The 26,537-nt window shown below is 37.5% G+C and overlaps 1 protein-coding gene across 1 annotated transcript; it reads left to right on the forward strand.

Annotated features, from left to right (window-relative positions):
- Window positions 1-3,737: 3,737 nt before the first annotated feature.
- BRDT (bromodomain, testis-specific) lies at window positions 3,738-26,136 on the forward strand. The gene is given in 18 exon segments (XM_010006750.1): window positions 3,738-3,929; window positions 6,114-6,251; window positions 6,979-7,108; window positions 8,478-8,650; window positions 10,575-10,677; window positions 10,680-10,927; window positions 11,964-12,092; window positions 12,287-12,475; window positions 12,591-12,778; window positions 12,854-13,146; window positions 13,242-13,352; window positions 14,836-14,961; window positions 18,001-18,113; window positions 19,349-19,487; window positions 22,556-22,629; window positions 23,896-24,068; window positions 25,289-25,442; window positions 26,068-26,136. Coding segments are annotated over 18 exon segments (2,742 nt in total).
- The last annotated feature ends 401 nt before the right edge of the window (window positions 26,137-26,537 follow it).

The raw sequence follows: 26,537 nt of genomic DNA on the forward strand, positions 1-26,537 counted from the left end.
GAGTTTTGTGTTAGGGAAATTACTTTTTTTTTAAAAAAAAAAAAAAAAAAAAAAAAGTTTTAATATCACAAGATGTGATATTTTGCCAAAAGCCTCGATTTTTCTAGTGCTGTAATTCTTGAGTTATTTGCTTTTTACTCTTAAACTGAAGGACCTATCTCTCTCAGGCTAGCTAAAAGCTTCAAATTGTCCTTTAAGAAAAGGCTCAAGTCTTTTCTTTTGAGACTGCTTAACCTCTGGGACTTGCCTTAGCAGCTCAAGGATGCATGGGGCTGGAATGAGGTGGTTTGAAAGACTTAAACTCTCTCTGTCCTTTAGAAGGACCTAGACACTGGGTTATGGACACAAAACTTCTCTCTCCTGATTTTCTTGGGCTTTCTTGATGCCAAGTTTGAGTTGTCCTCAAGATTTTACTGTACTAATTTATAAAATGTTTGAGAAATCTTATATTATGATCTTATTTCAGTACTAAATACTGTTTATCTGCTTTTTAGTATGGTATCTTTTTAAGTTCAAACCGTAGTCTTACCTTTCCTGTCTCCAATTTCTAGCCTTTGTGCTTCAGATGGGGAAGGGAACAACTGGTAGTTTCAATCTAAGAATCTGTTTTTTGGCAGAAAATGTCAGGGGAAAAAAAATTATAGTGTGCCCTAATAGATAAGAAATAGATGAGAGTGGATGCTGAATTCAGCTGGGTTGCAGGGTTCTAAAAACTGCTTCGGACTTTTCAGTTTATAGGAAAGGCAGATCCTGTGAGTGTCTGGCTTTTCCCATTCTGAGATACATTTTGGTGAAAAGGTTGGCATTTGGCATGATGTGTGGTGCAAACTATATATGCTGGTCTTATCTAAAGCATAATAGAGATAAAGTTCAGCTTAAGTTTTTCAGCTTTTGTATTCTATTTTAACTTCTTTGTTAACTCCTGCTGGTGCAAGGAGTGCCATATAGCAGTAGAAATGGTTTATATTGAATGCAGTTGCTCTTGGGACTGGATGCAGCTCCATGCTTTTTGGGATTGGGAGTGTACTTTCCTTTAAATATGAAATGTACATTAGGGTGGAGAGAATGGAGGATACCATTGAGTTGTTTGTGCATGTTGTTAGAAAACCTTTGCAGTGCTGGAAAGGATGACAAAATTGCAGCTTCTGCAGCTGTTATTTCCTTCATCTTCTTGGTCTCTTCCTCTTGTTAAAGTATACAGAACATCTCAATATTTGGAATTTACTTGGTCTTCCAGACTCTTAAGTTCAGCGTAAAGCTTGCTATTAAGTTCTAGACCTTTGTTTTGGATACTACTACCTGCTTGTATGCCTCCCTCCGAGTGAAATACATGCAAAGCCTGGGATCATGTACTGGGTCATGAAAACTGCATTTGCATTCACTTTTTGTATTTGGCAGATGTTGCTATTTTCCAAGACATGAGAACTCTAGAAAACAAATGGATATTGTGTGTGCAGAGGGAAAGTGATATAGATGACTTAACTGTGGTACTGCAACAACAGAAGGTGTCTGGTGAGCTTGCCACTGGCTTGTGCCAGGAGGCAGACAGGGCTCTGCACTAACTGGAAGGACAGTGCCAATTAGGTTGTTCTTGGTACCCAGGCTAGCTACCCTCTGGGTAGCTATGGACATTTTCAACTAAAAGTATAGAACAAGTGGCCAAAAAGAGCAGGTTACCTGATACAAGCCTCTCATTAGGAGAAAATAAGTTGCTGCAAGACTGGCAACCATGAAAATGCAGCATGTTTCTTGCTATATTGCTAGTGCCTCAGCACCTGAGACCAAAATAATTTATAACTAACAGCTTAAAACTGCTAACTGTTCTGAAAGGAGGTAGCTGTGACTTCAGTATTTTAAGTGAGTTACAGTGTGTCTGAGCCCCTCTGGAAGAGAAGAGTGGGAACAGGGCAGCAGGGATGGATTTAGACTGTGAAGTCACTTCTGAATTTAAATAGAGACCAAGTTCCCTTCTGCAGCACACTCTGGTATCTACCACTGTATTGAAAGCTTGGCAAAAGCAGGCAGCAGACAAATGCCCAACTTCAGAGTCAGTCTCTCTTGTTCTTAACGCTGAGCTATTTTCTCCATCTGGAGAGTGCAAGCTGTTTTGCACACACTGTACCCTGGCAGTTGAATATCTTATTCCAGGAAAACTAGGTTCTCTGAGTTTTTTCAAATTAGCTTTAGTAAGTCCTACATGTTATCTCATCAGAAGACACAAGTGACAGAGGATGATTATTCTCCAATTTCAAATTAACATAGATTGTTACCTATATGACTTAAAACTAAATCTTAATGACTAAACTATTAAATTTGTCATCTCAAGTGAAATCAGCATTATGAAAAATAGTTTTGATACCTGCTTTACTGTGGATCTCAAAACAATCTGATCTGATACTAAAATTATTGTTGATGTAGTGTCTACGTATGCATGCTGGCTCATAGCTCACAACCGTTCCTGGTATTAGCAACTCAGATTTGAGAAGTTTTCCACATTTAAGAAAAAAGAAAATTGTTGCCACTGATGGTAGTGCTGTTAACTGACCTGCATTTTGTAAATTATCAGACTGAACACATGGGGGAGAAAGCAGAACAGTTCTTGAGCTTCCAGGGCTGTTTGAGAAGAGGTTTGCTTTTGAATGCTGAAATAAAGAACAAAGATAAAAATGTTAGATGTGATATGTAATGTCTGATGGGACTTTACAGTTGGGGCATAGATACATCTCTAGCAGTGTGCTGGTAACAGTAGCTTTGACCTTTTCTAAAATTCACAGAATACTTCATAGCATGATGAAAAGCAGGCAATCAGATTATTTTTTTATTTTTTTTAGCAGAAAGGAGGACAAATTGAGAATGGAATAAATAATGCTTGATCAAATGAGTGCACAAAAAAGAGCACTCTTACCCTGGTAAAGCAAGGAACTAATAATGTGTTAATGAGAAGTGAGACTCTTGACCAAGTGTTTGTAACTCTGTGACCTATGAAGGTGGGCAAGGACTGGAACTTCTGTAATCATGCTTGGTGAAGGTCTTGCCTAGCTTAATGCTGATGTTATGCACCCCGAAACAGCCTCTGCTGTTCCTAAGTACCTGCCTGTTCTAATCAGGGAAAGCAACATTGTGCTGGCTAAAGACAAATTACCATGGTTTCTCCTTGCAGTATTCTTTAAGTAATCCAAATCTGTTTGGTGAAGGGAATGAACCTTTTCTAGTTCTCTGGAACATAACAAAGCTGATGCACAGTTGCTAAAATGTTTTTTTGCTGCTGTAGGAATGCAGCGTGGTGACTTGACTAAGATGCATGAGGAAGGTGATACCTGCCTATTACTGCTTTTTAGCTTAAACTTCTTCTACAGGACTCCAATCTGTACAGGGGAGGAGGGAGAATGTATTCCTAGACTTTGACAGATTAATCTTTGCGAGGAAGCTTACTTCTAGGGAAAAATTACTGAACTTAATGTGCCTCTTCTTTAAGCCTTTACCAATATAGCTCTTTAGAACCCAAAGCACTGGCCTCTAGTGGTCCAGCATATCCAGTTATGCACTGTAAAACAAATATGTCTCAGTTGATTCATGAAGGTAGCCTGTGACTACAGTATTGACACTGCACAAACAGAAGTGTACATGTAAACAGCATTAAATCTAGATAGCTTTACTGAATACTTCTTCTTTTCCCCCCCTCAGGTTAGATGTATAATGAAGATCTTTGACCAAGTGGATGCACAAACTTGCTAGAGATGTCTGTTCCAAACCAACGACGTTCTATTATTATTAACCCTCCTCCACCAGAATACATAAATCACAGAAATGGTGGTTGTCAAACAAACCAACTTCAGTACTTAGAGAGGGTGGTCTTGAAAGCCCTGTGGAGACACAACTTTTCGTGGCCGTTTCTTCAGCCTGTAGATGCAGCAGCACTGAATCTTCCTGTAAGAACCATTTTGGAATTGGAGTAGTAATATGTAAAGTATTGCAGGACTTGGGAATTAATGGTAGTTTAAAAGAATTTTTCCTTATGGAACAGAACATTGAAGACTAATTCTGCATATAAACTCCTTTAATTAATTCAAGTCTGCAAGAAAACTGTTTTCTGGTTCATACTGAATACAGCATTTTTGTTCATCTACTTTCTGACCTGATACTATAGTAAATCAATATTTCTAAAGGATAATAAGAAAGCTTAGACAGGCCTCTTGGAGTTTCTGCATGTTAATGTTCTATCTTCTTTCCACCTCCCTGTTGGTTTAGCCATATTTCTTAACAATGCATATGATGAGTATTTTCTTTTGCCATTGAGGTTTCTTATTTGTAATAGGAGGCAGTCAGTATCTCTAAATGTCAGATACTTCATGACAGAAAAGAGGATCTGATTGACCTTAAAGTAAATAGACAAATCTGGATCCAGTTTGATGCATAGAAGTAATTACGTTTGTAGTACATCTTAATTTCAAATCAACTTTGGCATCTTGCTCTGAAGTTTCAAGAATAAAATATCCCTGCAAAAACAGGGAAGAACAAAAGAGGTATGGTGTTCTCATCGCACCACATGGGTAGAACAATCCTCTAGGAAACAAAAAATGTGATGCTTGCTTTGTTGTTCTGTATTGTCTTACGGGTTTATTTATAATTTAATTGCAACAAAGTGAATGAATATAATGTCTTGTAACAAATTGTCTTAATTCAGGTATCTTTAAACTCCAGTTTTGCATCACTTCAGCTTTTTCAGTCAAATGAAAACATAATTTATTCACACAGTGATATTTCAAATTATCTGGAAGATAATGCTCTTGGTAGATAAGTAGAAAGGTATTAACTAAAAACAAGGTACATTTCCTGTGATTCCTTCTATCCCCACCCTGGCCTACCCCCAGCTTTAGCTGTATTAAGCTGTCTCAAATTTCCAAGACTAATTTTGCAAAATCATTGGTTCTGCTTAGAACAGACAAAAACCTTTATCTGCAGCTTTTTCTTTTGATGAACTTATTTGGTCAGTTTGTTGAAAAGCAACAAAAATCAAAGTTACTGTCTTTCTGTGTCTCATCTTTCACCTTCTTGGAAGGAACTGTCACTTAAGGTTAATATTAAGGGTCAATCAAAGCTACAGCAACATTTGCAGCTGGCCTCAGGCCAGTTTTGCTTCTCTGGATTTCGAAGGCAGCCACTTGACTTCCAAAAGTATATGTTATCTCAACCACTGCACAATAACAAGCAAATGTCTGGCTCCCTTGCAAGGACAATGAAGGTATTTTCCTCCTTTGCCTCTCTCCTCCAGGTGTCAGAAGATGCAGAATGGACAATATTTAATTATTAGCTGTGTTATTTAAAAATTCTCTTGGGTTTGTTTTCTTAAATTCAATGGTCTGCATTACGATGTATTTAGCTGTTTTTATTTCACTAAAACTGATATTTAGGACAGCTTTAGAAGAAGTTGTAATGTCACACCATTACAATGTATATGTTAATTTAGTGGGATATTCTTGCTGTGATTTCTTAAATGCACCAGCAACCTCACACTCATCAACACAAGCTTTTAGCCACACTACCAAAATAATCACAGTAGTTCACATTCCAGCTGCCTTTCAGTCATATTACCACACCTTCACTAGACTAACCCTGAAGAGAGAGCCAATAAAACCCAAAGGATGAAGTGTTTGATCAGCAACTGTGAAAACTTGGCAGCTCCTTTTTATCAGTGACTGAGTCTTTGGCAAAGTCAGTCTTTGGCAAAGTCAGTCTTTGGCTGCATTTCCCCCTGCTCTGTAAACGGGAGTGCTACTTCAGCTAATGGCTTTGAGATAACAAATGAGAGGTATGTATACTTTTCATAAGGACTGCTACCAGTCTTGCTCTGGATCCAGTTAAAAAAAAAATTTCTTTGGGGCTTTGAATGGTGTATGTTACATAAAAGAGCAAAGAGAAAATATGAGGTGAAGAGAGTTCCTGAACACTTATTTCTGGGGTGCCTATGACCATAGGAGAAAATCTTTAAATAAAATATTCCATCCAACATAATGCAGTTCTTCCCTTTGCAATTTAACTTTTATCATTAAATGTGTAAGAATATTCATGTCCTAATATTAATGATCTGTTGTGTGACTCTTTCAAAACCACAGGATTACTACAGTATTATAAAGAAACCTATGGACTTGAGCACCATTAAAAAGCGTCTGGAACACAATTATTACACAAAAGCTGCAGAATGTACTGAAGACTTTAAAACTATGTTCTTTAACTGCTACATATATAACAAGGTATGCAAAATAAAACCTCTCACCATTAACTGATTCTATCAAACAATAAAAACGAGTCTAAAACAAGCAAATGGTTATTAAAGCATGCACAAAATCAGGCAAGTTCTTGATGACTTCTTGAAACTATTTTCTCTGAATGGGGGCTGGGGCTTTGTTGCTAGGGTTGACTCAGGGCTTGTAAGTCAAGTCTAGGCTGCTGTTACAGCAGAGTGCACAGTCCTTTCTGCACAGGAATTCCACCTGCAAAATCTCTGGGGTTCAGATGCAGAGCTTATGAACAATGAGCACTGTGTAACTACTATGCAAGTTTAAGGCTAGCAACTCTGAGCCATGCTACACTCCTCCAACAAGTTTAGCATAACTGAAGTGTGAGCATCTCCCTGCACTTGGACATCTTTAAGCTACAACACCTTTCTTCAGAACATAGTAATGAACAAGGGAGTTGGGGATCTGCCCCCTTTTGCCTTTGCTGTGGGAAGTATTTGGATATAAAGCAAATAGGGCTGTGCAACAGAACAGTGGGAGGAGTATTCTTTCAATAATAAAAGCCAAATGTATTGCAGTGAGTTGGGGGGACACACAAAGATAGCAAGGACTAGTAGACTACTCTGGAATTGGTGGTATGTGTTGATCTGTTTGAGAAGGATTCTATAGACTGTTTATTTCACAAGGCAGCCCTCCATTCCCACAGCCTCTCCTTTACTCTGAATGTTACTATATTTTGCAGCCTGGTGATGACATTGTATTTATGGCCCAAGAACTAGAAAAAGTGTTTATGCAGAAAATAGCCCAAATGCCACCAGAAGAAAAAATACTGATTCCCAACAAAGGAAAGAGAAAGCGAAATAAGCTAGAAGGTAAGACCTGTATTCTATATTGATTCGTTAACATATTAAATAAGCAAAACCTGGAAACAGAGAGTGTTCTGTAGCATGTCACAATGCAACCCTGGAGCAGTTGAGGTGCTCTCCACTCTCTTCAGAACATATTGGACAAGTAACAACACTGCTATAAGGCTTTAGCAGATGCAGTGCAGCCATATTTTTTATACATTAATTTTTTATTTTCTATTAATGAAGTGTTGTTAAGATGGGATAAACATCAGAATTAATAATTCCATCAGTAGTGTAACAGCATAGCTCCACAGGAAAACTTCTGGCGAAATGCAGTGGTCTTGCCCACAAAAAGGATTATGTAGTCAAGATTTCCCAAACTTTTGAGGAAATCACATAGTAAGTGCTTGAAGTGACATTGGGGAGCCTAATTGCAAGGGGTCAGGTGATTGGATGCAATTTATTATTCATAACTGACTTCTTATGGCTTTTATTTGATCTCAGAGCCTGTTTCTCTTGTGCAAAGGGCTCATTTCTACATCTAAGCTCTTGACATTGCCAAAGAATAAATATTTATCTTGATAGAAGTAAGACTATGCAGTGCCTGGAATCACATGTGCATCTCAACAGATTCATTTGGAGGTCTCCAAAGTAGTCTCCCAAATTGGCTTTGAGGTACTGCTGTCAGATGTTGGGGAAATACTAGCTATGTCTTGAAAGAGCTGTAAAGCTTCTTCACCCTTGCCTTCTCACAGCCATGGAGCAGTGATCTTAACTAGCTCAGTTCTTACTGTGTCACTTAACAGATGCTTTTATTAATTGGCTAACCAACTACACAGCTCTTCAGGGTCTCCTGATGACTTCAAATGTTTCTGCAAAATAGTATTACATTTTGCTAGATCTCTGTACTTTCCTCTTCAAGTTATATTTGAGGAGCCAAACTCTCTTACCGTGGTCTGATAGATGGATATGCAAAAGCAGTGGATTTTTTTGGTTGTTTCATGAGAATATTGAGAGTCTAGGGGGAAAAAGAGAACTCCTGACTTCCTGCTCTTACTAGCTAATTTGAGTAAAATCTCAAGCAATTCATTGCCTTGGCAGAATATTGGTTGAACTAGTAGAAGTGACTGTAGTAAAAGATTTCCCTCTGAGGTTAATCCACAGCTTGCTTGAAGCCAAATGTGCATAACTTAGTACTATGTTCTAGCTGAGGTAGTAATGGTCATGAGTAGAGGAGGATACCAACATTGCTATATGTAACAATTTGTATTTATTTGTATAGCTTGAGTGTGGAAGAGTGGTTCCATTAACAACTGTTCCATTTGAACATGAAATAAATTAATTGGAATATTTAAGACCTAACTTTTAAGATTTCCTGTTTTAAACTAACCAGAAACACAGCAGCCAAATTCTGGGACTTCAAATGAACAAACCACAACTCAGAAACAAGCTGAAAGCAGTGAGCAGCCTTCAGTGATGACTCAAGAGCGACATCATGTTAAACTACCTCCTTTGGCTGCTGCTCAGCTGACTACTTTAATGCCAACTGCAGTCCCTAAAACAGAAGTAAGTTTCCTCAAACCACTTTCAGAAAGAAAGTTATTGAAATTGCTGCTTCAGGCACTAACAGTAAAAACACAGGAGCCACACTTACTGCAATACCTGTTAAGGGAGAAGCCACTCCAGTAGGCACACACTGTCCTAGGAGTCCCAGACACCACCAAACCTTTACTGCTAGGATCAAAGTCTCCTTGCAGTGGGTGAGTTGATGAGTGCTCTTTTCATACACGCTGTCTCACTCTCAAGTGATTTCCTTTTCCTTAGGTTTGGCCTTAGGTTTCCCATAGAGGACTCTGATATCAACTCTTACATAAAAAAAATAATTCTTCAGACAGTACAGCAGAAAAGTACAGCTAGAGCTGGGTGCCCCCAGGGAGGGACCTTGAATGAAGAAATCCCAGGGCAATCATCCTTTCAATCTATGCACTTGCCCCTCATGTGTTCTTCACATGCCTCTTGATCCAGTTTCTGGGCTGGGATCTTTTAATACCTTATTGGATTATTTCTCTGTCTCAAGACAGGCCATTAACTGTCTTTATCTTGCCAAGTTGCAGCTTCTGTTGGCAGTTATAGCCTCTTCTGGTTTGCAATTCTTGTGCATATGCTTGCTGGCAGAGCATGGATTTAGGATAAGCACTACTTAGCAACAACTAAAACATCAGTGAGTATCAGCCTTACTCTCATACTAAATTCAAAACACAGCACTGTACCAGCTACTAGGAAGAAAATAAACTCTCTTGCAGCCAAAAGTATACCTCAGTGAAAGTTTACAGGTTTCAGCAAATCTAGCTACTGATGCTAACAAACAGTATCCCTAACAGCACAACATTATGCTGTGAGCCCTGCCTCCTAATGCTGAATGACTTGGAGTGAAGAATTCCATTTAAAACTTATTAATTTAAGCTAAATGCCTAGTATTTCGTAACAACATAGTTTCAAAACATCTTTTATGATGGAAGATAAGAGCTCTCTATTAAACCTTCTAGGTCTCTGCTGAATAACTGGGTCAATATGCATTCTAGAAACTAAGCAGAAACTGGGATGGCTGCTTGGTGCATCTTTTCTTATTTGTGTGGTTTTAAAAAGTTTTTCTCAAAGAAACAAAGTGACCTTTAAGATGTTCACTTTTGAAGTGTGCTACTATACTTCTGTGCTTCACTTTGAAATAGAAACTATTCTCTCCTTGAGGTGTAGGTAACTGGTTTAGTATTAAAATAAAGCTATTTCTAACTTCTAGTTAATGATTCTGCATGTTTTCAATGTAAATCAGATGCTTGATTCCCCAAAAATAGCATGTTTGCTTAAACACTGTGTAACTAGATTGGAAGGAGTTTATAGCTTGCAAAAGCAAATTCTTGTTAACTACAATCTGAATTGTATGTGAATGTCTGAAGTTTTCATCAGATAAACACTCCTGTATTGAGTTGGATTTGGTTTTTCTCTTCCAATGAGGAACAGGCTCGTGTGCTAGGCTCTTCTACTGTGTAGAAGACACAGTACACTTTACTGAAGACATTGTATCAATTCCAAACCAAGTATCACCCAGGTTGAAGAGAGAGGTAAACCTTGTCCACAAAGCCCTCAATCAGGCTTAAAGAATAATCTTAGTAAATTTTGCCCTTTCCATGGCAGTCGTCTTGTGGTAACTTCACAAAGTACCAGTTTCTTAGAATCTTCTTGAATGGCTAAAAACTGACCACAACCTGACCTGCAGCACTTTCCTGCAGTTCTTTCCTTTACATCTAAGATTGAGCTTGGTGTGCTGATTTGGCAGTGCCTTGTAGGTTTTCAGCCTGAACTTGTGCAAGTACCACATTCTATTCTAACTCCAATTGCTATAGTTATTTAGGGTTTTTTTATGTAGTCTGAAAGCTGGACATTCACTGTTCTAGACATCTGTATTTTATACTGTAAAATTTTATTTTTCTAGGCAAAAAAAGGTGTGAAAAGGAAGGCTGACACTACCACTCCTGCTACTTCAATATTCACAGCCAAGGGTAAATTTTCTGTAACATTTAATGAAAGAAAAACTGTAATGCATGCAGAGGTGAAAATGAATGTATGATACCAAATAATCTTCCAACAGATTCTCAGCAGTCACCTCAAATTCTTAAAAAGACTCAGTTGTCAAAACAACTAAAACATTGTAAGGAAATACTTAAAGAAATGTTTTCAAAGAAACATGCAGCATATGCATGGCCTTTCTTAAAACCTGTTGCATCTTTCTCACTTCATGAGAACCAAGGGATCACCAAACATCCTACAGACCTGGGAACCATTAAAGTAAGTATGTTTAAGAATGAACTGGGCTACTTGTGTTGTTGCCTGAATAACTTGTATAATGACTGGATTTTAACAGAGTTAGCTGACAAGGTGTCATGAAAGCTACTTCTCCTTTGAAAGAAATAATGGGCATAGAAACCACATCCACTTCTCTTGCAACAAACTATGCCAGAGGTCACTGAAGAAAATCTTCTAAATCTCATTGTGACTGTGAGCATAGTGGCTTATTTACCTATTTGTTGAAACAGCTAATATAAGTAGTGAGGGAATTACCATCTCCATGAAGCACTTCCAAGCAGGCTGCATGTTAAATATCTTTTAGTCTTTATATGCAGTGCTGTCACTAATTCACTAAAACAAAATGCAAGTCTGTAATGTTAACTTCTGCTTCTCTCTGAATCTCCTTGATCAAGTGTCCTGGAACCTTAGCATTGGGTATTTATTTATGTGACACCTATCACATTTTCTGTAAAAAGGAACTCTTTTAGATGGAGGTATGTGGTCAGTGCTTTGTGAAGACTGCATGCATGTCTGAGATTGAAGTGTTTAGCCAAGCTAAGATCCACCTTTGTGGAGAGGGTTGAATTTCAGCAGTCTACTGAACTACCTTGAAAACTGGCTTCTGCAATGTGAAAGTTATTTCCCAATTTCTAGCCCATTATTTTGACTCAATCAATTATGAAATAGGCTTTGTATAGATACTATGCTTAGAATTAAAAACAATTACTGAGTATATAACCATATAAAATCACCTGAACACTGTTGCCTTGACCTAGTGCTGAAACTAGTTTTATGAAGTCCTTACATCATTTATAGTTAGCAAATCCATTTAAATGAGGAAATTGTCTTCCTTGGTTAAAGGAACAATGTAGAAAAGAGAAACAGGTCTTGCCATAAGAGTTCTTACAGTATTTAGTGTCTTGATAGATTAACCTGACACTGGATGTCAAAATTATTGTCGCTCTTTTTCTGACAGTTCATACTGTTGATTTCCTCCTTTACGATCTAAATGTGTACTAATTTTCTTTTCCTCTAGAAAAAAATGGATAATTTTGAATATAGAGATACACAAGAATTTGCTATGGATGTTAGATTAATGTTCATGAGATGCTACAAACATTATCCTCCAGACCATGAAATGGTTGCTATGGCAAGAAAATTTCAGGTGAGTTATCACTTAAGTCAGACTTGAAAAAGAGGAGAACTAAGACTTCTTTGTGGTCATCTCACACCCTGATGCAGCATCTACAATTACTATGTTGCTGTGTAGTTCTAGAAAACAAGCAGTAACTTCATAATGCTTTTAGAAATCTGAAAAACATGTTGACCTCTCTGATGTTTCCAAACTTAAATCTTTAGGATGTTTTTGAGATGCAATTTGCAAAAATTCCTGATAAACCTGTTGCAAGTGTTCCTCTGCAACAGCCAACAAAAGAAGTTACAGAATCTTATTCCAGTGAGAGCAGTACTGATGACTCCTCTGAAGAAAGATCATCTGAAGACACTGAACAGGAGAGAGCAATGCACATTGTCAAGCTTCAGGAGCATGTAAGCATTAGTACTCTGTGTGTACAGATGTCATGTGTGTACATGACTTAGATCAGTTTATTGTTCATCCTACACTGCCTATGACTATTGTGGGATTTTTTTTTCTTTTTGATAGCTTAAAGCTATTCACCAGCACTTGCAGGCTTTAACCAGAGGATGCTTACCTAGACTGAAAAAGAAAAAAGAGAAGACTAAAAGGGAGAAAAGTAAGAACAAGGAAAAATCCAAAATAAAAAGCCTGATTCAAAAGAAGAAAAACCTAAAACACCAGAGGAAGTCTAAGAAAAAGCTGTCTTTAAACATGTAAGTGTGGGAAACTAGTGTGGGTGTCAAATTACTTTAAACTGCTAGTACTGAGATACACTTTTTCCCTTGCAGTCAATCAAAGAAAACCATGCAGCAGGTCTTGTTGGCATGTAAGTCAGAAGATGAAGATGGTGCCAAGTCTATGAATTATGATGAAAAAAGACAGCTGAGTTTGGACATAAATAAACTCCCTGGAGATAAGCTTCAGAAAGTTGTCCATATAATACAGTCAAGAGAACCTTCACTGAGGAACTCTAACCCTAATGAGATAGAAATAGATTTTGAAACTTTAAAGGCTTCAACACTCAGACAACTACAGAAATATGTGGCAATCTGTTTGAGGAAGAGACCAAGCAAGCAGCAGGGTATGTAACATAAATGATGCTTTAAAAAAACAAACAAAACATCCCTAGATTTGGATTTGGTTTTGTGGCAATGTTAACTTCTGATTCACATGCAGATAAAACACCAACAAAGTCAAAAGAAGAAGTTATTTCTGAGAGGAAACAAGAGCTCCAGAAGAGACTACTGGATGTCAATGGTCAACAGAACCCTAAGAAGAATCTCAAGTGTAATGTGACTCTTTTATTCATTTGCAACAGGAATAGTTTAAAATGAGATTATCCCTTTGGGTTTTTGTACTGTTGTGTGGCTGCAGACTTCCTCCTCAGAATAGTTGAGGTCTTAGGCTTCCCACTACTAGCCTTAGAATTCTTTCTACAGTGAATGAACTGGGTCACAGCAGCAAATATGGTCAGCTATTTGTCCTCTCTAAAACATCTTCCTTATTCTTGCAAGTAATCCTTTATTACCGATAAAGATTATGACAGCCTGAGAGCTTAAGGGACACCTTATGCTCCTTATGCTCCCTTATGCTGACAGATGAAAACAAGGTGGGGGAAGGAGTGTCCCACAGTCTGTGTATTTGTTTGCAAATCACTTTCTGTGACATAGACATTCAAGACACACTCTAGTCATACTTCTTAAATTGCAGCCTCATTAATGTTGTCATGCTAGCAAAACTTCTGCATCAGTAGCAGGTGTGCTGTGTTACCTTAGTCCTAAGGAAGTGCCTGAGGAGAATCAATTCAGTTTTTCAGGCAGTCATACATTTGATTATCAAAGCCAGAAATTCAGTATGTACTTGAGCATATCTACACCTGCTGGCTGTTCTTGTCAGGTACTGAAAATGGATCAATGCAGCTGATGTAACTATCATAGGTCAAATTGTTCCTCTTTAAACTAGTGAGTGCTACTATTGCCCTCTATTGGATATCTATTAAGCTGCTGTGTGAAACCAGACAGCTGAAATGACAGAAGCAGCCCTGCAAGAGACAAGCTTGCATCCAGCACCAGCTCAGGCAACAGTTTTCCTCTCTGGTAAACATGATAGCCTGAAAACATCATAGAAAGAAAAGCTTGGAGAAGCAGCTGAAATAAATTATGAAGAATGTGTTGCAGGGAGAGTAAGGAGGCAGGCCAGGGAACCTTTACAACTGGCACCTGGTTTGTTTACAAGAGCTAAGTTGGCACTTAACAGAGTTGTAATCAGGAAAACATGTATTCATGTAGCTTCCATTTGCAAAGCTTCCACTAGAGCAACACAATTTGAAAAAGCTTTTTGACTGCAAAATCTCTATACTTTGAGTTAAATGAACCCTACAGATGCAAAGTAGTCAGATGGTAGGGAGATGGCAAAAGATGACAATTTGCAGTCCATGTGGCTTAGAAAAGAGTTGGCTATAGATAAAGACCTCAGCAACAAGCATAGAAACAGGCTCTTAACAGCAGAAAAACTTGAGGAAAACTACTTAAATTGTGTCTTAAGATAGCACATTTTTAATGTATGATTACAGCTTCTCCTTAGCTATTTCATTCATTCAACTAACTTGCTGCTGGTAAATCTTCCTCTAGAATGATCTCAAATCCACTGCTAAGTGGACAGTGGATGAGGAAATAACAAAACATGCATTGTTATATGGAAGAATAGACCTAACAAGGTTGATTTAGTCTGCACTGCAAGTTGGTCTAAATTATTTCTTTTTTTCTTGCAGTTGAAAACAGTGTGAAGTCCACTACTAGACCAAGCAGACTGAGTGACAGCAGCAGCAGCTCCTCCAACTCTAGCAGCAGTTCTAGCAGTGGTTCTAGCTCCTCAGATAGCAGTGACTCTGAATCAGGTTGGAAAGCTTCCTTTTGTATTTCTGTAGGCAAAATATTTGGTTTCTCAGCATCTACTGTTCCATATGCTTACAAAGAATTCAGTTACCCTTGTAGACTTGCTCCATGTTGAAAGCTCAATTAGAGTGTTACTAAATAAGTGTCTTAATATTGAGGCTTTATAAACATTAAGAATTTTTTTTTTAATTTACAACATCCCCTTACCTTGTGAGTTAAAAACTACAGAGACCAAAATCTGCTAGCAAGAGGTCTGTGTATCTAACCTGGAGACTATTAGGCTATAGCTCACTTTTGTGATTTTTGATTCCTTTTTTGTAAGTCTGATTTAGGCTACTTTTATCTTCTAGTCTGCAGCATGGAAGGCACCTTACCTTGCAGGGTATGGCTTAGCCCCTAAGCTGAGGGACGGAAGTGTTAACAGGATTGACTGTAGAGCCCAAGTCTATCCTGGTGCCTAAGTAGTCTCAAGCTTGTTCCGGGGACATTACAGTGCTGCAGTACCAGGATACTGACATTGTTTCTCTGTACACAGAACTCTCTTTAATTTTTTAGGACAGAACAGATCTGCCAAATTGGAGGTTTGCAATGTAGATATCTGTATGAGGTAACAGTGTAAGATGAGAGATGAATGCTCAACTCTGCAGTGTGAGGATACAAACATGAAGTAATTGATGGCGGCAAAGACCTAGGCCCTGCAGGCATCTTGGTGGCTTATTTTGTATTTAGGAGAAATTTTCTAAATACAAAGCTGAAGTCAAAGTATTTAGGATAGGAGTGTTCCTTTTGCAGTGAGGTTTAGCTCTCTAGGTGCAACAGCAACTCACATCTCATGTGTGAGTAATGAAACATGGGAATGACTGATCTCAGGGTTTTTTCCACCCCCTTCTTTCTACCCACCTTGTTGTATTTACAGTGACAGAAACCTGTTCAAAACAGACTGGAAAAAGGCAGAACTGTCCAACTTCTATGGAAAAGCCTAAGGTAAACTGTCTTGAATGGATATAACACTTTTTCTCTAAAGTTATGTTGTGTTCAATGGTACTGACAATGATGTCACTTTCTCAGGGAACAACGAATATGGCTTGAATGCTACTTGTTCTGTAGGACTAGTTTACATGGAGACAAAATCTTATGTTTGTTAAAAGTAGCTTATGTATCTGTATAGAAACTGATGCACTAGGAGAAGTCTTGATGCTTTTACCTCTTACAAGAATTGTGGTGTTTCTGTGCTGGGTGAAGAAGGGAAGAGAGGGGAAGAACACTCCATACCCTACCCTTCTATCCCACCTGCCCCACAAAAAGGAAAATCTTCTCTATGTTGATCTTTGAGTATAGGATTGACCTAATGAACAGTGCAAACTCTGCTTCAATATTTTTCTTTATCTCAATAACCTCACTTCTACTCTGGAAAACAAATAAATTGTACAAGTTACTAGTAATTTTCAGGATACTTTATATTAGTTATTACTATAGTGGTATTATAAGGAACAACAGTTTTTATCTATACATAATGTTTAATACCTCTGATTGAATTGCTCTACTCCAGTATATACAGTGGGTGTTGATTCTTCTCAATGTTTAGCTGCCTTTCACAGTTTACCCTGAAGTTACCAGAGATACAGCCCTTGGATTTCAAAGCAAGATCACATCAAAGCCTTAATTCTTCTTACAATAGACTTGCTTTCTCTTAAAGTGCTTAGTTGGATACAGGAAACTAGGCTGAATATTATTCAGCTCCTCCTTCTGCAACTTCATAAGGAAAGACAAAGGGGAGGAATTATGCAACGCCTTCTTTTTTTTGTTTAAAAAGTGCAGCCTCTGCAGTGATAGAATGACAGCAATAAACCTATGAAAACAGGATACAGGAATTAAGCTTCAGCTTGGTCAGGTATAACAGCACCTGACTTTTTGAGTAACAACAAACATGACACTTCAAATGCTTGCATTGTGTTTTGTTCTTGTGGGTTTTCTGTATCTGTCAGATGAAGGCAGTGCAGTTCACCACCTGGGTTTTTTGTCATCTAAACTCTTAGAAAATACTAGATTAGTATCACAATACAAGAACTATTGAATCCTGTAAACAGTGGAACTGAGGAAGTGGTAAGGAAAAGGGGGTCAAATAGCTATGAAAATTAAGATTTGGCTATACTGCAATTTCTTTTAAAGAATACCATTGCATTTACAGAGGACATCTTGCAATGCTGTTCTGCAAGCACAGCCCTCATCTCTAACTAGTAACTTGCAGAACTGTGGATTGTTTAAACTGCATCAGCCACCTCCCAACGTACTGCAGAGACTTCAGCCTGTACAGAATAGATCACTTAAGCCATCAGAACAAAAATCCCAGTCTCCTTCAGGTAACACCTTTATGGCAAGAAGCATGGCCGTATTTGCTGAGGGAAGAAGGGATGGCTGAACTAATGTTTGTTCTGCCCAATAAGCTTATATTGGGGTTTTGGAGGTTATCAAGTGGGTCAAAGAAAAATATTTAAAAAAAACCACAAACATTATTAAGAGCATGATGTAAATACAAGTGTGGCAGCACTGAGGATGGGCTAGGGTTTCAGATTACTGGGGCACTTGTGGTGGGGCAGAATAGTATTAAAACAGGAGGTGTCCCTTTGAGATGGAAAATGACACCTTGATGAACCAGGGTTACAGGAAGTGCTGAACAGGAATTTGATGCTTAAACCTATCACCACTACACAAGTATATGTCTGAAAAACCTACTAGCTGGATTTAAGGCTTGGTGCTGCAGGCCCTCTGAATTGATTGCTGTTGTCTAGACATCATATATTAAGTTGTTTAGAAACTTGATCCAAGGTGGTACTCATTTCCTTCCTTAACTTCAAAAGGTCTAATCACTTCAGACGCTTCTGAGTTTTTGGTAAAAGACAGCTTGAACCAGCTGCTGATTAACTGAGGAATCAATTAAAAACTAATTTAAAATACTTTTGTCAAATCTTGCAGCTAGGATACATATCTTCTCATATCCAGTTAATCCAGAGTTTGAAACTGTGACACTACTTTTTTCTCAGGTGTGATCTCGGCTGTGTCTGCTCTGCATGATTCTCCAGACCAACAAATGCCTCCAGGTAGTCCAAGGACAGATCGGTCTTCTGTCACCCAGTGCACAAATGCCCTTCCAGAGGTGAATACATGCTTCTTTCCAATGCATTATTTTCAAATAACTTATTTAAAGCATGTTCTTATTCCTTTAAGTAAGTACTAATACCATATCCCAGGCTTCAATTTGATGCAAAGAAGGCCATTGGAGGTTTACAACAACAAGCTATTGAGAACTCCACTAACTAAAGTTACTTGTATCCTTTAATAGGTCATTAATTCATTGCTTGTTTACTGGAACACAAAAGAAAAATTTGGCTAAACAATATATCCAGTTTATAATGTACTACAAAGCTTATTTCAGTGCTATAGCTTAAAGTTAAGTAAACTTTGCACACATTCAGATTAAAAGCCCACCCTGTAAACCTACAGTTTTACAAAAGAGATGGGTAGCTTAAGTGAAGTTCCTGTTTTCTAGAAATACCAATAGTTACCCATTCAGTAACACTCTGAAGACTCGAGCTTTTCCTGGAAAAGTGTGATTTTTCTTTCTGTTTCTAGAGCCATGGAAACTGGGGCTTTCAGGGACATAGATAAGGTTGTGAAACATGTATAGTCACTGTTGATTTCTGTCTTAATATTTTCTTGGAGAGTATCCTGGTCAAAAGGGCCTCAGTGTTGCAAACGAAGTTATTGATGTTACAGTAGCAGCATGATCTCTTCTATCTTAAGACGTTTAACTTTCTCAACATGGTTTCAAACACAGCTGCTTTAGCACAAGAATGTGTCCTGCAAGAAAGGAAGAAAAGCAACTTGCCTTTTCCCATTTGCATCCACTAGCCAAAGGCAGCAAGTAGTATGTATTATGAGTCTTGGGTTTGTGCAACACCTTCCCCAGTCCAAGGGGATTACCACCCAATCTTATGAAGAGAAAAACTACCACTGAAGTAATACAGCTGCCCTTCACTCTGATCCATAAGCCAGAGCAGAGGAACTGGCTTTACAGCAGTAAAAGGCAACTTCTATTTTGTTGTATCGTGTTAAGGGTTACAGAGCTTGTAACAAGTTCTCGTATTTTACCAGCTCCATCACTCAAGACATCTGAGCAGTTACTGTTTTAAATCCAGAATGTTAATGTAAAAACTTGCTTTGATTACCACAATATGAATGAGATCTAATTCTTCTCTGGTGTTTAAAGAAGTGAGAGCTGCATAAAATTATTGCTCTAAGCTTCTAGAATGTTTAATCCTGCTGCTGTATAATAAGGATCTGCACATTCAGAAATTCAGAACATATTGTGAAGTTTAACTTCTCTTCTAGGTATCCAACACAACTTCCCAGGTTGACAGTGCTGACTGCAGTAAACAAGATGAGCAAACACTACAGCTAGATGAGTCAAATATACTTCCAAACAAGGACAGTGAGAAAACTGAGTCAATATCCATAAGTCAAGATCAAAGTATGTATTGTCATAATAAAAACTGTTACTGATATGAGTGCACAGTTAAAAATGTACATGAACCTGGTTTAAAGAAATAAAATGCTGAGTATTTGTACATGAACCAGTACACAGAATAATGGAGGAGGTGCAGTTTTCCTTTGTTCTTTTTCTTTGTGATTTACAGGTTTTTTTGAAAGAAAAAAAATAAGTGAAATGGATGCTTGGTTCTTTTTCTGTTATAAAACAAATTACTTTTCCGGTTTAAGAACTTAGCTTTCTGACTGTAGTACAAGGCATAAGTAACTCAGCCTTCCAGCAAATCTGAGGGAAATGATGCTCTGATCTGATATACTTTCCTGGCCCTTAAGATGTCTTCTGCTGAAGCTTCATGGAGTTATCTTCACAGGCCACTTTGTGTGTATTTTGAGTTACCATCTCTAGCTCTTGATGATGAGTATCTGACAGTAAAACGTCAGACTGGCTTTTACTATGGAACCAATTAGTTATTACAGGAACACAGGTTCCTTGGAACCTGTGATCCATATAAAAATGCATCAGACCTGCTACATATTTCAAACTAAAGAATTCTAAGCTGGACTGAACATCCCTGCTGACAGCCTGGTGTTACCAGATATGATCACTTAGGTTCCTGCTTTACTCTTTACTCTCTAGACTACATGTATAGGCTTGAACAGGGCAGGGAACAAGCTTCTCAAAACTTACTGAAATTAAAAGGTGCAGCCTCCTCAATGATTAATTATTCTGTCATTGCCACAAAATAGTGTTGGATATGTGAGTTGTATTAAAGCAACTCTAAAAGAGATTAATTCCCAAAAATTCAGTATTTTTTTTAATGGCCTTAATACACCTATCCATACACATACTTGACCCCCTGTGTTTAGACTTCTAGCAGCTGGAGCTGGTACATCAGTTTCATTGATTCAGCTTATGATCTTCACTTACATTTTTGGAGGCTGCCTGAAACTTGATTTTCTGACCTATACACTGCATGACTAACTATTAAGATTCTGGTGTTATCCTAATATGTTTAAAGAATGGGAAAACAAGCAGGAATAAATCAAGCTCACTGTTGTTATAATTGTAGGAAAAAAGCATAGCCAAAGTTTGCTACTTTTAATTGCTAAGGTTAATTTATTTTGGATTGTTTCTATCTTCCCTTTTCCAAGGGACAGTTGTAGAGGAGCTCCCATATTTAATCTGGAAACCATTCAGTAATAAGATCTGTCTTTGAGTAGACCTGAATTCCAGCATTATGCTGCATAGCAGAATTTTTTACATTGTTATGCATCTGTAGTTTTGTCTCTTTCTATAATATGGTGGTGTTTGACTGTTCCTGCAATGATAGGAGCCCCAGCTGCGCTCAGTGCTGCCTTAGCCTTTCCACTGTTAACTCCTGTTGAAAACTGGAAGGGGTACGGGGGAAAATACAAGATTTTGGCTTTCACTTTTTTTTAAAAAGCGCAAAAACTTTGCTAACCTGGAACAGCTTCAGGACATGTGATCTATCGATGGGAAGCACAGAGTGCTCTTTATGCATCTACTTAGAGCAAACCAGGGAAATGTATTTTAGAATTGGATGCTTAGAGCAACTTGTTGAATTCTGTAGAGAATCCCTCTGTCTCGGGCATTTCTGTCAGGTTACCTGTATCTCTGAAACAAGAGTTTGTCATTTTAGCCTTGTGACACCTCTGCTGCTATGGGTGCAGGCTAAGTGTACTACTGAATTCAGTGGTGGCTTGATCAGAAGTTTAGCTTATGAAATTCAAACCTGTAAGCTTCCCTCCACATTAAGAAGCAGCACTCTGTGAAGGCTGGTAGCTCTAAAATGTCTGCTTTCAAGAACATGGCTGGAAATACTTTTGGCACAGCCCAATATTCATATGTTATATCTAGAGCTTTAAGACAGATATAACTATAAATTTTAATTCACTTTCAGGTAGATCTTCTTAGTATCTTCTGGTATAACAGATGGACCAATTTGATCTTAGCAATGGGGTTAGACACTTTCCTATCCTTTGTGTAAAAAAACCAACAACTTTCTTGTTAAATGTTTACTTACAAATAAATACTGAAACATCTCAAACTGCAGCAGAGGATCATTGCTGAGTGACCTAACATACCTATGTTGTTTATATCTGTTGCTAAAATCGTGGGTTTTTTTAGAGTACACTCAGATTTTCATCCCAGAAGCTCTTTAGAAAGGGAATATAACAAAGTAATACATCAGATTTTTTAAAACCCTGCTTTACAATGGCTTTTGTTAACTGTTCCTAGTATTAAACAAGTCTATTTTCAGGCTTACTGTAAGGACTGTAGGAAATTGCATCTGTTCCTGAACTTAAGTTTTTTTAAGTCTTAAAATATTCAGGGAAAGTGTTTTTCACACAAAATAATATGGATCTTCTACAGTAACACAGAATATAAAAACTGCTAATCTGAAGTTGGCATTGTCAAAATAGCACTTCTACTTTGCCTGTGAAAATGTTGAGGTATTTTTCCCCTCACAAGTAACAAAGAGCTAACAGCATGAAGTATTTGTACATCCCAGAGGCTACTGGAAATGTGATGTCTGGCCCTTCCTGGCTGACCTATTTGCCTTTTTTTTTTTTTTTACGAAGTAAACAGACTGGAGAGCTTTTAAGCCAAATGAATTTACATGATGAATGAGGTACTTCTAAACAATGCTGGAATCAAAATGGAAGAGGGCTGGATGGGGAGAGGACAGGTGGTGAGCAACTAGCAAGGTGCTGTGTTGAGACCTTCTGACCAAAATTTCTGGGCATCGTGCTTGGACCTCTCCTGGAATTAACAAAACATTAATCTCATCTGTATTTGAGCTTAACCATTCCTTTATCTGTCCCAAACTGGAGGAAGTGTTCCAGTTAAGCCTGGGAAATGTTTGGGAGTATTTCTGTCATTTTAAACCAAATAATAATGAGAAAAAAAATTCTAGTGTAAATTCTTAAGTGAATTCCTAGGATGACTGGATTATTATCACTTAAATTTGAGGAAACATAGGTTATAAAATGAACAAGACTGAAAAATATGTTTTGTTCTTCCAGCAGGTCATTGTACACCTAGTGACGAACCTAATGGCAAAAACACAGTGGAATCAAAATCCAAAATTCTACAAAGAAATGTAAGTGCTACTCAAGTTCTATCTGAGGAGAAGAGCTTGAATATAATTAGTAGGATCAATAATTCCTTGTCCTGGGATCTTTTCTGGAGATCTAGTATTTTATAATTCAAATAACTTACATCTCATAAGTCTTTGGTATTGTTATAGACTATATTGATTTGTCTCATTTCTAGCACAAAAAAAACCAATCAAACAAAATCTATAGGCTCTGATAATTTCAGAAGGTAAAAATAACATATCAAAATGGTAATTAAAATTATAGTTTATTTCATCTAGATTTAAATATTAAACTATTAGTGTTCCTTGATCTATTTCTAATATTCAAGCTATTAATGTGCTTTTCCTTGCTGGTCCAGTAACATAAGTAACAGTAGTGTGAAATATGGCTATGGGTACTGTTGAAAAAGCTTTTCTGAAACAGGATGAAACACTTCTAATGACATTAATACAATCGAAAGATAATCTGAAAGTTTTCATGAAATCTAAGCAAAATATTTCCTAGCATATAATCAGTTATCTTAAATGGAGGAACAGAGGAATTTTCTTTGTTATTTAAAATCTCCCATGGTAATCAATTATTTGAAAGAAATTAAAATTACTAGTCTAAATAATTGTGTTAGCCTCTGGGCCTAAAAGGTTTATATGTAGCCTGTTGCATTAAAATATTCCTACAGTTCTTCTTTAGGCACTGAAAACTAGACAATAAATTATTGTTTCAATTACAAAAGTAAGTATTTGTTTCATAATATGTGACCTACTAGAAGCAGTATTTCTTCAGCATACAGATTTTATAGTGTTTTACACTGTGAAGAAAGGCTACTAGAGGTTGGAAGGAAGAAAACATGGGTATTTAAAGCAAACAAAACCCACAAGCCATATAGAAAACTATTGTTACAAAAGGATTACGTAGAGAAATGAGATGGTTGTTTGCCATATTACTATATTGTCAATGGACCTTGTATAAGCTGAGTCTTGTGAATTCACATTTTCTGGAATTAAAAAATGGAGATGTGGATGTAAAGGATTGAGTAAGAATAGCTACAAATGCTAATGATTTTAGCACATTGCTAAAGAATGTCAAAGTTGATGTGAAAGCATATTGAAGTTTGCTTAGATTGCTGTATTTGTATTAATATTATCCAAAAGTAAGGATATTTTGTTGCAGATCTTCCCAAACAGGTACAGTCAAAACAATTGTGCTAATGTAAGAACTAAGCAGATAATAGTTGTATTTTTGCCTCTGCCATGTTTTTCTTATAACTTCAGGACACAAGATGTAAGAATATAGATTCCTGGGTGAGTTTATGTAAATCAATTACACGTCCAGCTCCAATAAAAGTATCTGCTGAGAGCTTCAAAGAGTTCAGGGAAGCTGCAATAAAGAAAAGGAGTGAGGAAGCCAAGAGAGAACTGCAGAAAATTACTGAAGGAAAAGAGAGGTTTGTAACCATGTATGGTTTGTTTTAGTTTTTGTTTTGGTTTATTTTTAAATTGTACCGTACTGGAACCAGGGATGAATGGTTTGGATTAGGTAAGTGAGAGAGATTACCATGTGAGAGAGATTGCAGCTGCCTCCATGTGATTGTGGGAACTGTAAGCACAACTGCACTTCCAAAATCACAAACTGGATTTCTTGTTCTCTTGTAAATGAGCAGTAGCCAGGGCAATTCCAGTCTTACTGCTATCCTAAGAGGATAATCAAGTCTTCAAGAATTTGGTGTTAACATAGCTAAAGGAATCCCAGTGTGCACCACTTTAGGCAGCAGAATTCTCTGCATTTCTGTAGGGAAACATACTCAAGAAAGCTACTGCTGTAGCATCTTCCCTAGTTGTCTGCAGCTACTGTTTTAGTGTGTGCCCACATACCTACCCCGGTCTGAGGTCTATTATTATGCTGAGTGGGATAAGTGACTGCCTACTAATTACTGCATTGCAGTAATATCTTAGATTGGTGTTTGCCATCTTTTTTAAATTCTACCTTATGTAATATTTCCCTCTTCAGTAGTCTTAACTTTTCCTTATCTGTTTGACCCTGTGAAACACTAGCCTGAGCTAGTTCTTAAATTCTTCTGCTCCTCCATGTCACTGGCTGTATGAGAATAGGTCACTTGTTCAGTGTGTATTATTTTAATAAACAGAGCATTTGTGAGACTCATGAGTACACTCCCTGTTCAAAATGTGTAGTGAACAGCCCAGGCAGTTTCAGCTGCTGCAGGTTTCCACATGGAAGAATCTGGACATGTACCTCATGTAGCTCTATCAAATAAGGTACTACAGATGTTTGCCTGAAGTTAGGGAAATATAACTCAAATAACTAGTTGAAGAGGAAATAGGTAGAAGCAAAACATCATGGGTAAAAAAAATAAAATAAATGTGTGTATATGTCCATCACGGTGCATGTAAGCTTTGTCTAGAATATATGTAAATTCTGTGTGCATATAGATTGAAAATGGAACACAGGAAACATCCTAATACAGCCCAACAATTGTGTGCACATACCTCTTACAAAGGGAGATTACTATGAACCAACAGGTAAATCAGAACCACAGTTTGAGAGCTATGTGCTAATTTAAGCTCTTTGCAAAATTCTCTTCAAGTGCAAAGGCTTGTTGTAAAGAAGAAAAAACTTCTACACTGATCTCTTCTGCTTTCTTTAAAGTGGCCATGAAGGCACAGGTCTGGGTGCCATGGCAGCAGCCGCCTGCGAGCCCCAGAAAGAGCAGAACAAACTGCCTGAAGCTCAAGAACCTACTCCTGTTCAAGACCATAACTTGGCTAGAAAAATGGAACAAGAACGCAGGAGGACAGAAGCAGTAAGTTGCTGACTCTTGCCAGCTGTTTGTTTTTTTTTTCAACTTGAGTAGGGCATAAAAATGTTAGCTCATGTCCTTGCTTTAAAGGGCCTGACTGAAAACAGCAGAACTATCCTGAAGAGTTAGTCCAGAAAATGAAATGGGAAATTCAAAGTAGGTCTTCAAGTGGTGGAATATTAAAAGCTGTCTGTTGATACTATTGCTCCCATAAGTTTAGAATAATTGCACGGTAAAATGAAATTTTAAAGGGGAGTCCCTGCCTTTTGAATAACCTCAAACTTTGAGTCTTGCAAGGTATCTGTCCTCTTTAGTATATTCCATGTCAATGAAGTGCTAATCATACTGTTGTGGTCTGCAACATGAAAACTGAGCCTTTTGAATCATAATATTGTACAAAGGAATGTAAGAACTGCAGTGTGAGATCATGCTACTGAGGCTTTCATCCTATTCAACTTTTTTCAGTGAGAACTTCAACATTCACACTCAAACTTGTAATAATGGAGGAAACACACTTTTTAGGAAGAAGCTTTGTAGCTTTTTCTTTAATCTTTACTACTGTGAGGGTCAAATATTTAATAATTAATGTTCAGCTATTCTGAAAATACATTAATTTGCTTTCTTGCAGATGTCTTGGACAATTGATATATATCAGCAGAGTGACATTATGGCAGCTTTTGAAGAATATCTTCAGTAAAGCTGTAGCTAAGATAGAAAAGACTTCAAAACTACCGCAAATTTTGTAGCTCTGAAATTGTACTAGTTTAAAGCTCAACATTAAGACCACTTTAAAGAGCAAGTAAGCTTGTCTAAAATGCTTTATATTAAAAGCTTGTTCATTGACACTTGTGTGCCCACATACCTATCCCGGTCCTTTTTGCTGCTTGTTTACAGTATGTGTAATCTGCTACACAGTGGAGTGTTCTTTTGATTACAGTTTTATAAATTGTACATATAAGAGAAAATAGATTCTTGACTTTTTCTCATTTTTTTATTTTTTTTTTTCAGAAACACTTGAGAATCTGTTATATTGTACATAGCCAGATTCCTATGTTTGACTGTATTGTCATAGCATTCTAAATATGTAACTATAGAAAC

Source organism: Chaetura pelagica, unplaced genomic scaffold, assembly GCF_000747805.2.
Source record: "Chaetura pelagica isolate M959 unplaced genomic scaffold, ChaPel_1.0 scaffold69, whole genome shotgun sequence".
NCBI classification, from domain to species: Eukaryota; Metazoa; Chordata; class Aves; order Apodiformes; family Apodidae; genus Chaetura; species Chaetura pelagica.